At 43.2% G+C, this 14260-nt stretch overlaps 2 protein-coding genes across 3 annotated transcripts in view; one reads left to right on the top strand and one right to left on the bottom strand.

Moving 5' to 3' along the window:
- Positions 1-9845, bottom strand: part of adck1 (aarF domain containing kinase 1) — a 567777-nt gene extending 557932 nt beyond the window's left edge. Inside the window, exon 1 of one of the 2 annotated variants that reach the window (XM_052017675.1) lies at positions 9812-9845. The gene's annotated coding sequence lies outside the window, so the exon portion shown is untranslated. Of the gene's footprint in view, positions 1-9606; positions 9642-9811 lie in introns of those variants that run through there. The other variant, XM_052017684.1, reaches the window with a different exon arrangement.
- A 504-nt stretch (positions 9846-10349) lies between these two features.
- The window catches only part of snw1 (SNW domain containing 1), a 30720-nt gene continuing 26809 nt past the window's right edge, over positions 10350-14260 (top strand). Inside the window, exon 1 of the mRNA XM_052020244.1 lies at positions 10350-10394. Coding sequence (XP_051876204.1) covers positions 10381-10394 — 14 coding nt within the window. The 5' untranslated portion in view covers positions 10350-10380. The remainder of the gene's footprint in view (positions 10395-14260) is intronic.

Genomic DNA, 14260 nt, shown 5'->3' with positions numbered 1-14260 from the left:
TATGTATCAATCTCTGCCTTGAACACATTGAATGATTCTGCCTCCACAGCCCTCCAAGGTAGGGAATTCGAAGGACTCACGAGTCTCTGGGAGAAGAAATTTCTCTTCATGGGCGATCCCAATCTGTGACACTTTGTTCTAGACACCCCCACTAATGGGAGCATCCACCTTGTCAATCTTCCTCAGTCTTATGTTTCAACGAGGTCACCTCTCATTCTTCTATACTCCAATAAGCACATGACAAAGGTGCCAAACCTCTTCAAATGCCAATCCCTTCATTCCAAGAATCAATCCTGTGAACCTTCTTTGAATTCTCTTCTAAACAAGTATAATATTTCTTAAAAATTGGAGACCAAAACTATATGCAGTCTCACCAGCAACCGGATACAGTCTCACCAGAAATCTGTAAAGTGTTTCAAAATTTCCATACATTTATCCTCCATACCTGCTGCAATAAAGGCCAAGGTTTCATCTGCCTTTTTCGTTACTTGTTGGACCTACATGCCAGTCCTCTGTGTTTTACATACAAGATTCCTTTGTAACATGACATTTTATAGTCTCATCCCTTCCAAATAATGTTTTCTCATGTTTTCTTCCAAAATGGTTAACTGCACATTTTGCCATTCAACTTCATCTTGCCCACTCACTTAACCCATCGATAATTGGTTTATTATTGTCACATGTATCGAGGTACAGTGAAAAACTGTTTTGCATGTCATCCATACAGATCATTTCATCACATCAGTACATCAAGCTGGTACAAGGGAAAAGCAATAACAGAATGCAGAATATAGTGTTACAGGTGCAAGGCCATGATGAGGTGGCTTGTGAGATCAAGACTCTATCTTATCGTACAAGAGGTCTGTTCAATAGTCTTATAAAAGCGGGATAGAAGCTGTCCTTGAGACTGGTGGTACGAGCTTTCAGGCTTTTGTATCTTCTGCCCAATGGGAAAGGGGAGAAGAGAGAATGTCCAGGGTGCAAGCTCGGTGTCATCTTTGTATCATCAGCTAATTTGGTTACAGTGTATTCGATCTCTTCATCTGATATTGTGAGGCCCCAGCATTGATCCCTTTGGTACTCTACTGATTACTGTTTGCCAATCCAAAAATGCTTCATTTATCCTGACTCTGTTTGGTTAGTTTGCTGATCCCATATCCATGCCAATATACTACCCCAACCCCATGTGATCTTATCATGCGCAGTAACCCTTCATTTGGCAGTGTACTAAATGCCACCTGGAAATGTAAAACACTACGTTTACTGGTTCACCTTTATCCACCTGTTCTCAAAGATTTCCAGCAAATTTGTCAAACACACTTTCATAAAGCCACATTGATTCTGCTCAATTGTCTTATGATTTTCTAAATGTTCTGCTATTACCTACTTAAAAATGGATTCCAACATTTTCCCTTATGACAAATGCTGGCCTAAGTGGCCTATAGTTTCCTAGTTCCTGTCTCCCGCATTTCTTGGATAATGGCACTACATTTGCAGTTTTCCATTCATCCAGGAATCTTGGTTGATTACAACCAATGCATACACCGTCCCTGCAGCCACTTCCTTTAAGGCATTAGGCAAGATTCGTTACCTTAATTAAGAGGGAGATATCAAAACAAAAAAAAATCAATGGGTTAATTAAAATCCACGGTGCCTTAAGAAGCCAGAATGTGAGAAAGCAGGACTTCCTTGAGGATAGTAGGGTTGGAGGAGCTTGTAGCATCAAGGGTGGAGCAATAGGTGCAGAGGGCATGAATGAATTTAAGCACAAAGATGAGAATTTTATATTTTTGGCTTTGTTCAGCACCATCCCACAGCTAGTACAGCTGCTGCCTCACAGCTCCCATGACCCAATTCAATCCTAACCTACAGTGCTGTCTGTGTGGAGTTTGCACGTTCTCCCTATGACAACAAGGGTTTCCCTGGGATGCTCCAGTTTCTGCCCACATTCCAACAACATGCATGTTGGTGGGTTGATTGACCACTGCAAATTGACTCTAATGAGGTCCCAGGTTTATTCCCTGGCATCTCCACGCTAGTGATCTTGAATTTTGGGCAGGCACGGTACTGTAGCGGTTAGTGTAAAAGCTATTACAGTGCCAGCGACCCGGGTTCAATTCCTGCCACTGTCTGCAAGGAGCTTGTCTGTTCTCCCAATGTCTGCGTGGGTCTCCTCCCACATTCCAAAAGACGTACGGGTTAGGAAGTTGTGGGCATGCTATGTTGCCGCCAGAAGTGTGGTGACACCTGCGGGCTGCCCCCAGAACACTCTACGCAAAAGATGCATTTCACTGTGTGTTTCGATGTACATGCGACTAATAAAGATGTCTTAATATGTGGATGGATGAAAGGAGCTAGGTGGGAATTGATGGGAATATACGGAGAATAAAGTGGGATACAGTTGGCTTTGTGTAAAAATGGTTGGTGCGCGTTTAGTGAGTTGAAGGATGTCTCCCTCTGTGACTTTGAGTCTAGACCCAAATATCTGTCAGTAAGAATGGCTATGAGCCTCAACTTTACATTTGTTTTCATCTATGTGAAAATAGACACCGTAGTCTGATGGCCCAGTGGGAAAAATGGATGCATAACTAATAGTCATATCTCATTTAACACATAACCGCCTACAATTCCAAGGTTGTAATCTCACTTTACGATATCCAACACCATCTGAATCATTCTCTTCATTGGGTTACAGCTGAATAATTGCTCACTTCACCCTATTGTACTCCTCAGAGGGATTAACATATGTACTTGCTGATGTCCTTTGTAACATTTATCTCTCCAAACCGCACAGAAGACATGCCACTAAGCCATACACACAAACAAATCTAAGATCAACTCCATTCCCTTTGCATATTCATTCCACCCATGTTAACTTTGCTGTAAATTTATACACACCAAGGACTTCAGCCTTTCCAACCTGTCAAATAAATGTGGTCGACTCTTAACAGCCTCCCCATTTCAGGTGTAATTGGGGATGGACAGCATTGCCAGTGACATCTACAACCAGAGAAAGAAAAAAAATTGCTGCTACTGGGCAAGTATAAACAAAGAGGACAAGTTGGCAAGGCATAGTTTATCATGAAGCCCACAGGACAAGGTTAAGCTACCTCAGTTGTGGATAATGAGCAATATTTGGAACTTCCTGCAAAAGGGAGCTGAAGAATGTCACGAGAACAGCCTCTCCCTTGGCATTCGTTCAAAAACTTGTTCAAACTATTGTTTTCCAGAACTCAACATGATATTAGGTTTACAAAGAGGCTGTTTCTTCTAAAAGAGAGAGTCCATGGATGATTGGGGAGCACTGGGGTTGAAGACGGTGGAGTAATGACAAGACGGCAGAACGTGTGGCAGAGGCTAAAGGCGATAGGTTTGTTTTTCCCTACCCCAAAGCTGAGTTGCAGAAGGCTGTGTGCCAACAATAGAATCCAGAAGTACAGAACAGTCATGAAGTTAAAAAGGAATGGGCGGAGGTGGGGAGGCAGAGCTGGTCGTCGTTGCCATGACTGTAGATCATGATCTAAAACTAAAACAGAAAATGCTTGATATACTCAATAGGCCAGGTCACAGTTGTGGGAAGAGAAACAGTCAATGCTTCAGGTTGGAGACCTTTCATCAGAACCATCAGAATCTGAGAAGGGGTCTCCAACCCGGTGTTGACTCTGTTTCTCTTCCCACAGATGCAGCCGGACCTGCTGAATATTCCCAGCATTTTCTGTTTAAGATTTCCAGCATCCACATTTTTTAACAATTATTTTGTAGAATAAGACGCTTGCAGCAGAGCAGCCCACCACAAGGGTTAGTGCATGGCTATTTATAGACAACGTCAAAAAGCACATTTTTGTGCAAAGAACAAAGGAAGTTTGGAGCTCTCCCAGGAAGAAGTGGGTGGCTCCAGGGGTGGACCGGCCTACTCCTGTCCTAGTTTCTTACGTTCTAACAACAACCAAATGGCTTTGTGTACAGCAAGGTTCTCCTTGATACTGATTGGGTTCAGTTTCACCAGGGTTCCCATATTCAGTCAATTGCTACATTGATGTGAATAGCACATACCTGGACAATTTCCCACATTGTGGGGTAGATGCAATATTGTATCTGTACTGAAACAACTTGACCACAGGTGCATTACATCCTCCCTGTGACCATAGGGATCTATGTATTCTATGAATAAAGCATTGGGAGCAGCATTTAACTGGGAACAAACTGAATTCTTATCTAATTAATGAGAAGCAACGGGCAGCACCTCTTGAACAATGGCCAGGTACATCACATCCAGGATTAGTGGGAAGAAGTGGTTTCCATAAAGGCAATGTTTATGCAATCTGGAAGCTAGGTCCCAGGAGAGACAATGTCAAATTACAAGTTCCTAAGAAGGTTTCACAAGTTTTAATAAGGGGTTGGTATGTTAAGTTTTCTTTCCAGCTACATAATAATTTTAGTTAATGAAATAAAAGCAGAAAACAGTTATTACTGTGGAGAGAGAGAGAAATATAGGGATAACATTTCAAATTGATGACCTTTTAGAAAGGTCATTCACCTGAAATGTTATCTGTTTCTCTCTCCACAGGTGCTACCTGACCTGCTGCGTATTTGCATCATTTTCGGTTTTATTTCAGACTTCCAGTGTCTACAGTATTTTGCTTTTAATTAGTGAACATTTGCCATACGATACATCTTCCATTGCCCTTAGCAGAACAGCCTCTTGCAAACGGAGCACACATATTGAACAAAGATTAAATTTGAAGCAAGTGTTCTGTCAAAGTGTAAAGCCACTAAAGCTTCACACCCTCACTTCTTCAACACTCCCCCAGCAATTATTCAAAGTATTTGCCCCACATGACAGCTGAATCTAGGGTGACCAAAATGTGCACATTTTGTTTTTAAATTAGCCTATATTGTGCTGTATTGTTCTATGGTTCTAAACTTAGGCTCTTTTCTCTGGAGCGGCGGAGCCTGAGGAGTGATCTGTTGGAAGTGTATAAAATTATGAGGGGCTTAGATAGGGTGGACAAGCAATACCTTCTTCCCATTATTAAGCGATCCAATACCAGAGGGCATCCATTTAAGGTGAGAGGGGGTAGGTTCAGAACAGATGTGAAGGGTAAGTTTTTTTTACTCAGAGAGTGGTGGATGCCTGGAATGTGTTGCCTGATAGGGTGGTGGAGGCAAATTCATTGGGGGCTTTTAAGAGGGGCTTGGATGGGCACATGAATGAGAGGAAAATGGAGGGATATGGGCTTTCTGTAGGTGGAATGAATAACTATGTCGGCACGACATCGTGGGCCGAAAGGCCTGTTCTGTGCTGTACTGTTCTATGTTCTAAGTTATATGCACAACTACTCTTGCAACAAAAAAAAATCCTGATTTTTCACCTTTCGTCAGGTCAACTCATTTGCAGGACTCATGAAAATTGGTAATGTTGTTGATAGTGAGGAGAATAGTCATAGGCTATAGAATGTTAATGATCAGCTGGTAAAAGTTGGGCATGTCATAGCACACTGAATTTAATCCTGACAAATATGAGATGATGCATTTGGGGGGTGGGGGGGGTCAGATAAGGCTAGGATGTACACAGTAAATGGTAGAGCCCTATGGAGTATTAAGGAATAAAGGGTCTACAAGTCCAAAGGTCCCCGAAGGTGGCAGCACAGGTAGATAGGATGGTGAAGAAGGCATACAGGATGCCCTGCCTAATAAAGGCAAACAAGGCCTATAACAACAGGGAGGTATTGGTACAACTTTATAAAACACTGGTCTGAACTTCTGGTCGCCCCAGTATAGAAAGGGCATGGATGCACTGGAGAGGGTGTACAGGAGATTGTTTGGTTATGAGGGGAGATGGGGTTTGTTTTCCTTGGAGCAGAGGAGGGACCAGATTGAGATATTGTGAGTGCCATAGAATGAAAGAAACTTTTCCCCAGAGCAGAGGTATCCAAGATCAAAGGGCATAGATTTAAGGTGAGGAGTAATTGGTTTATTATTGTCACATGTACCAAGATACAGTGAAAAGCTTTGTATGCATGCCATCCAGACAGATCATTGCCATACACTAAGACAGGCTATTTGGCCGATCTTGACGCCAATTTATACTAAATGTCCTCCTCCTGTGTATTATCCATATCCCTCCATTCCCTTCATATTCATGTGTCTGTCTAAAAGCCTCCTAACCTCCACCAAACTGCCTGCTTCTACTACTACCCATGGTAACCTACTCCAGGCACTTAATACTCTCTGCATAAAAAACAATTACAGAATGAAGAACATAGTGTTACAGTAACAGGGAAAGTGCACTGCAGGTAGACAAACAAGGTGCAAGGGCCATGACGAGGTAGACTGAAAGATCAAGAGTTCATCTTTATCATACAAGAGGTCCATTCAAGAGTCTTATAACAGTGAGATAGAAGCTGACCCCAAGCCTGGTGGTACATGTTCTCAAGCTTTTGTATCTTCTGCCCGATGGGAGAGAGGAGAAGAGAGAATGACCAGGGTGGGTGGGGTCTTTTATTACATTGGCTGCTTTCCTGAGACAGCGGGAAGTGTACACAGAGTCAATGTAAGAGGTTTAGAGGGGATCAGAGGAAGATTTTTTTTCAACCCAGAGGCTGGTTGAAGTCTGGAATGTACTGCCTGAGAAGATAGTGGAGGCAGGTACTCTGACAAAACTTTAGAGACATGTGAATGAGCATTTGAATTGCTAAGGCACTGTGCTGGTAAATGGGATTAGTGTAGATATTTGCCAGTTGGCATAGACACGGTAGACCAAAGGGCCTGTTTCTGTGCTGAATGATGAGGAGAATCAACCAAAATTTTCCCCAATTCATTTGAGGATACATTAAGGCAGATGGCCAAAAGCTTGATCAAAGCAGCAAGTTTTGAACCGGAGAAAAAATGGATTAGCAGTGGGTTTAGGGGAAGTATTCTCGACCCTGAGGCTTTGTCAGTTGAACACTTGACCAGAAATGGTGAATAGGTTAAATTTAGGAATAACTCAGAGGCAAAATTAGAGCAGATCTCTCTTTTAGGGATGGAGGAGATTAAATTGTGAAGGACAACAACATGGAGGGATTTGCAAACAAGATTGTGAAACATTATCAACAAATCCACATTACAACAGAGGAGGTGCTGGCAGTCTTAAGGCATATGAAGGTGGATAAATCCCCAGGGACTGATAAAGTGCATCCTTGGACATTGTGGGAGGCTAGGGAAGAAATTGCAGGGGCCCTGGCAGAGGTATTTTTATCATCTTTAGCCACAGATGAAGTACTGGGAGACTAGCTAATGTACTTTTATTTAAGAAGGGCTGCAAGGAAAAGGAACTACAGGCCAGTGGGCCTAACATCAGTGGTGAGAAAGTTACTGGAGGGGATTCTAAGGGACAGGATCTATCGGCATTCAGAAAGGCAACGACTGATTAGGGATAGCCAGCATGGCTTTGCACACAGGAAATCATGCCTCACAAATTTGATTGAGTTTTTTTTTTGAAAAAAGTAGTAACAAAGAAGATGGACAAGGGCAGGGCAGCAGATGTTGTCAACATGGACTTTAGCGAGGCCTTTGACAAGGTCCTGCTTGGTAGGCTAGTCTGAAAGATTAAATCACATGGGATCCACGGCGAGATAGTCAATTGGATACAAAATTAGCTTGGTGGTAGGAGTCAGAGGGTGGTAGTGGAGAATTGTTTTTCAGATTGGAGGCCTATGACCAGTGATGTGCCACAGGGATCAGTGCTAGGTCGACTGCTGTTTGTCATCTATATTAATGATTTGGATGACAATACTGTTAAGATGGTTAACAAGTTGCAGATCACACCAAAATCACACCAAGAAGGTTGTCTAAGATTACAAGCTGAACTGGGCCAAAGAATGTCAGACAGACTTTAACTCAAACGAGTGTGAGGTGTTGCATTTTCGTCAGTTAAACCAGGGCAGTAAGTGGTATGGCCATGGACAGTGTTGTAGAACACACAAACCCAGAGGTACAGGTATATAGTTCCCTGAAAGTGGTGACACAGGTAGACAGGGTAGTGAAGAAGGCATTTGGATGCTTGCCTTCATTGGTCAGGGCATTGAATACAGGAGTTGGGATGTCACGTTGCAACTGGACAAGTTTTTGGTGAGACCACACTTGGAGTATTGTGCGCAGTTCTAGTCACCTGGCTATCGAAAGGATGTCATTAAGCTGGAAAAGTTGCAGAAAAGACTCACAAGGATGTTAAGGGGCTTGAGTTACAGGGAGAGGCTGGGACTTTTTTTTCCCTGAAGCATAGGAGACTGAAGGGTGACGTTATAGGTGTATACAAAATCATGAGGGGCATGGATTAGGTGGATGGTCACAGTCTTTTTCCCAGGGTAGGAGAGTCCAAAACTAGAGAACATAGATTTAAGGTGAAGGGAAAGACTTAAAAAGGATCCAAGGGGAACTTTTTCCACACAGAGGTGGTGGGTACATGGAATGAGCTGCTGGAGGAAGCTTTAGAGGCAGGTACAATTACAACATTTAAAAGGCGTTTCAGCAGGTACATGGCTAGAAAAGGTTTAGCAGAATAGAGGCCAAATGGGTCAGGTAGGGAACTGGGTCAACGTGGACAAGTTGACTCGAAGGACCTGTTTCCATGCTCTATGACTGTGATCTAGAGATGGAGTTTGCACCATACATGTACCAGCACTGAACCAACCTATTTCATTTTAGTCAAAATTTTCCAATTCCACTCCAACCTTGCCCTTCACTCTAAATAGCACATACTGGCCCTGAACTCTCACTATCTCACTTTTTAAAGCCTCCCACTTTGCCAGACATCTCTTTACCTGCAAACAACGTCTCCCAATCAACCTGTGCAAGTTCCTGTCTAATGCCATCAAAATCATAACTATCTTAAAACTTATGGAGTTATGGTCACTGGTTCCAAAGTCCTCCCTCACTAACACTTGCATTGCCTCATTTCTCAAGTGTTGCCACCTCTATAGTAAAGCATCCACATATTGCATGAGAAAATTATCTTGGACACTTTTAACAAATTCCACCGCATCCAAACCTTTAGCACTATGGCAGTCCCAGTCAATATTTAGGAAGTTAAAAATCACCTACTATTACAGCCCTATTATTCTTACAGCCATCTGCAACCTCCCTGCATATTTGCTCCTCGAATTCCCACTGACCACTGGGGGTTCTATAATAAAATCCCATCAAAGTGAATCACCCACTTCTTATTTCTAAGTTCCACCCATATGGTTTCACTGGACCATCCCTCAGAAATATCCCCTCTAACATAGGAAACTTGACTAATAATTTTGCAAAACTCAAAAGCTTTCTTCAGTTTCAGTCAGTTGCCAGAAAGAAGAGTATGGTTAACAGCTAGGAAATTAGAGTTTGTGACAAGGACCAAAGGAAACGCATTCCATTCTCCTTACACTAGCAGTTCAAGGTAGTAGCAAAGATTACATCTGCTAATGTTTAGGTGTTTGAAAATAAATTATTTCTAAACCACCATGCAACTTTAGAGTGGTTAAAAGATAAATGCCACATCCTGAGGCTTGGCTATGCAACCCATTCTCATGTGCTACCCATCTGTGTAGTTTTTAATATTATGTAATAGCTTCTTTGAATTACCATGTTCTCTTGACAATGACCCTTCCCTCCTTCGCGCTTCGAAACTTGTCATTCAGATACCTTACAACAGCACACATTTTTGGCGAGGGAGCTCTCTAATCAACAGGTAGACACGGGCAATACCTCAACCAAAAACTACCGAGGTGATACCATTACGAAAGGTCCTGAAACCCGCACTAACAGCATTTCCTATCCCAACACTTACCGGCTACTGTCAACAGTCAACTCCAGCCTCCGACACACGGGGAGCTCTGCCCCGTGACCTGCCCCGATCGCGCAAGGTCGCATGGGAGTTGTAGTCACTTGCTCCATCGGCCGCATCTATGTAAGCAGGAAACAGTTGGAAAGAAACTACAACGATTTAAAAACATCACTGTTTCCTCATTTAGCTTAATAAACCGGATGCGCATTACTCAATAACCATGACATGGTATTTCTATGGAAAAGAACTGCCGATTACTTCATAAAATTGAAGTATGTTGAGGAACTACAGCTCCCATGAGGCTTTACGCTCTGGGACGACGAGCGGCATCAAAGGCACCGCCAGCGAGCGGGTCGGACGTCAGGTCACGTAATACGTGCACAAACGCAGGGCGTCCTGCGAAAGGCGCCAAATGCAAATAGCCGCCGGTTGCGCTGCTCACTGCGTCATGACGCAGGCAGGATCAAAGCCGCCGCGCTGCCGTGACGCCCAGGGCGGTAAACATCAAAGGGGCCCTCGGCACTTGCGTCATGACGTCAGACGCAAAGCGGCAGCAACACGTCCAGGAGAAGATGGCGCTGACGAGGTGGGTTCTGCTTTATGTTCCTGTGATAATCGGGCCGCCGATCACTGTTCGGGCGCCTCCTGCGAACCCCCGGCTCCTGGTTATGTAATGAAACGCTGGTTCCCGCAAGCTGCTTGGTATCTCTGGAATGCTCCTCGTTTTGTTGGCACCGCCAGTCCTGGTAGGCCCATCGGAGCCTGGCCTTTGCCTTGTCTGCTGATCCTGCCCCGACCCACATACAGATATGGGTGGAGAGACGGGGGCAAGGGGGTGGAGGGTTCCCATAACATGTTGCATTACTGGAAAAGTTCATATTTCATGTTATTTTTACATGTAGTGGAGAGTGAAAAATTAATTATTGGTCTCAGTGGGGGTTTCTTTTTGTTACTTTAACTGTTGTCTAAGTTTTGTTTTCTGCTCTTCTCCAACTCTCTGGTCCAAATCCGACTTAGTTGCGCTTAAAACATCTTGGCTTGTTGGTGATTGGCCAATTGTGATGGTGTGTAGTATCTGGTGTTACTACATAGTTGCTGCCATGGTAACTCCCTACACCTGAAAAACATGTACACGTTGGAAATAATTAAAAAGGAAATGTCATTCTTTTCTAAAAAAAAGTTAAGTAATGGGCAAAATTGCAGTACCCTGGGAAAGAGAGAGGGGGCCTAATTTCAAGGAGTTGGTAGAGGCATGATAGATCAAATCCTCTCATTCTGTGCTATTTGACTCAGGGATTGGTAAATTGGTTTATTACTGTGACATGTACCAAGGTGCAGTGAAAAACTTGTCTTGCATACCATCCATGCTGATCAATTCATTACAACAATGCATTGAGGAATTGAGGCAGGCACGGTAGCATAGTGGTTAGTATAATGCTTAACAGCGCCAGCGACCCGGGTTCAAATCCGGCCACTGTCTGTAAGGAGTTTGTACGTTCTCCCCGTGTCTGCGTGGGTTTCCTCTGGGTGCTCCAGTTTCCTCCCATAAAGACGTACGGGTTAGGAAGTTATGGGCATGCTGTGTTGGCGCCGGAAGCATGGCGACACTTGCAGGCTGCCTCCCAAAATCACTACGCAAAAGATGTATTTCACTGTGTTTCGATGTACATGTGTCTAATAAAGATCTTATCTATCAAGGTAAAACAATAACAGAATGCAGAAGGTGTTACAGGTAAAGAGAAAATGCAGGTAGACAATAAGGTGCAAGACCATAATTTGGTAGATTGTGAGGTCAAGAGTCCATTTTATTGTACTAGGGGACTGTTCAGTTGTCTTCTAACAGCAAGATAGAAGCTGTCCTTGAGCCATTCTAAGCATAATTTAAATTGTCTATTGCAGGTAGTTGCAATGTTAATGGAATTAATATATAGAAATGTGCCTGATATAATTTGTTGTATAACATGATAGAAAGGTAGTGTAAAATAGGTCTCAATCAACATCCTCTTTGATTGAAACTGGACTAAAACAAGGATGCAATGGATGTGTTATTGCATCTAACTTTTTAACTGTTTTCCTTCCTGCTAAATCTATCCTTTGGTGCTCCTGTTAGTCAATGTTGGAGTTTTATAAATTAAGGACTAACTAGATGGAAAGATTTTCTTTTGGAGCCACATTTAGGATAAAGCAATGCCAGTATTGATCTTTTGTTTGGGATGTCAGTGCAGTTATGGCTCATTCTGTCAATGATCTTAAAGCAATCTTAGGGACCTAACATAAACTTTTGCATCTATTCAGTCTATATTTTAATGTTTATTAATATTAATCCAAAACAAGAATGTCATGGAGTATAGCCATCAAGAATGTATTTACTCCAATCCTGGAGTAATCCCATTTAATTCTCCCCACATTCCCATCAATTCACCCCAGGTTCTACCACTCATCTACGCATAAGGTATTGGTTTATTATTGTCACTTGTACCAAGGTACAGTGAAAAGCTTGTCTTACAAACCGATCATACAGGTCAATTCATTACACAGTGCAGTTACATTGAGTTAGTACAGAGTGCATTGATGTAGCACAGGTGAAAACAATAACAGTAAAGTGTCACAGTTACAGAGTGCAGGTGCAATAAGGTGCAAGATCACAACAAGGTAGATTGTGAGGTCAGAGTCCATCTCATTGTATAAGGGAACCGTTCAATAGTCTTATCACAGTGGGGTAGAAGCTGTCCTTAAGTCTGGTGGTATGTGCCCTCAGGCTCCTGTATCTTCTACCTGATGGAAGAGGAGAGAAAAGAGAATGTCCTGGGTGGGCGGGGTCTTTGATTATGCTGGCTGCTTCACCAAGACAACGAGAAGTAAGGACAAGAGTCCAAGGAGGGGAGGCTGGTGTCTGTGATGAGCTGGGCTGTGTCCACCACTCTCTGCGGTTTCTTGGTCCTGGGCAGAGCAGTTGCTGTACCAAGCCGTGATACATCCAGATAGGATGTTTTCTATGGTGAATCGGTAAAAAAAAATCAGTAAAAAAAAAATTACAGTGTAAATTTACAAGGCAATTTACAGTGGCTAATTAACCTACGAACTTGCACATCTTTGGAATCTGGGAGGAACTGGAATGCCTGGAGGAAACCCATGCTGTCAAAGGGAGAACATACAAACTCCACATGGACAGCGCCTGAGGTCAGGATTGAACCCAAGCTGCTGGTGCTTTGAGGCAGTGGCTGTACTAGCTGCACCATGCTGCTACCCCAGTGTTAATAACCTGCCTGTCATGCTATCAGAATCGGGTATATTATCACTAATATGTCGTGAAATTTGTTGTTTTGCGGCAGCAGTACAGTGCAAGACGTAAAAATTACTATAAGTTACAAAAATAAATAAATAGTGCAAAAGAGGAATAATGAGGTTGCGTTCATGAACCATTCAGAAATCTGATGGCGGAGGGGAAGAAGGTGATCCTGAAGTGTTGAGTGTGGTACTTCAGGCTCCTGTACCTCCTCCCTAGTGGTAGTAAACTGAAGATGGCATGTCCCGGAAGGTGAGGGCCCTTAATGATGAAATCTGGCTTCTTGAGGCACCAGCTCTTGAAGATGTTCTCAATGGCAGGGAGGGTTGTGCCCATGATAGAGCTGACTGAGTCTACAACCCTCTGCAGCCTCTTTTGATCCTGCGTATTGGAGTCTTCATACCAGGTGGCGATGCAACCAGTCAGAATGCTCTCCACCGTACATCTGTAGAAATTTGCTAGAGTCTTTGGTGACATACTAGATCTCCTCAAACTCCTAATGAAGTAGTGCTACTGGCATACCTTCGTGATTGTATCAATGTGTTGAGCCCAGGATAGATCCTCTGAGATGTTGATGCCCAGCAACTTGAAGCTGCTCACCCTTTCCACTGCTGACCCCTCAATGAAGATTGGTGTGTTTTCTCCCAACCTCCCCTTCCTGAAGTTCGCAATCAATTCCTTCGTCTTGCTGACATTGAGTGCAAGGTTGTTGTTGCAACACCACTCAACCAGCCAATCTGCCTCACTCCTGTACGCTGCCTCGTCGCTATCTGAGATTCTGCCAACAACACTGGTGTCATCGGCAACTTTTTTCGATGGCATTTGAGCTGTGCCTAGCCACACAGTCATGAGTACAGAGAGAGTAGAGCAGTGGGCTCAGCAAGCATCCTCAAGGTATACCTGTGTTGATTGTCTTTGGAATCTCCCTCATTAATTACCATCATTAGGACAATTGTACAGAATTTACAACATTTAAATTTTAGAAGCATCACTACCAATGTGATTCAGCATCATATTATACCATTGGGAGGCTATTTAACCCTCGAGTTTGCTGTCCCTATTCACTTGGTTGTAAATGTTTCCCTGCACTACTGAGTATTTCCAGCAGTTTTTATTTCATTTCCACTTGATGTGTTTTGCAGATCTCTATCTATATGAATATTAAA

The sequence above is a fragment of the Pristis pectinata genome, chromosome 1 (genome assembly GCF_009764475.1).
Source record: "Pristis pectinata isolate sPriPec2 chromosome 1, sPriPec2.1.pri, whole genome shotgun sequence".
In the NCBI taxonomy this organism is placed as follows: Eukaryota; Metazoa; Chordata; class Chondrichthyes; order Rhinopristiformes; family Pristidae; genus Pristis; species Pristis pectinata.
The sequence above is the reverse complement of the archived record's forward strand: the minus strand, read 5'-3'. Positions and strand labels throughout refer to the sequence as shown.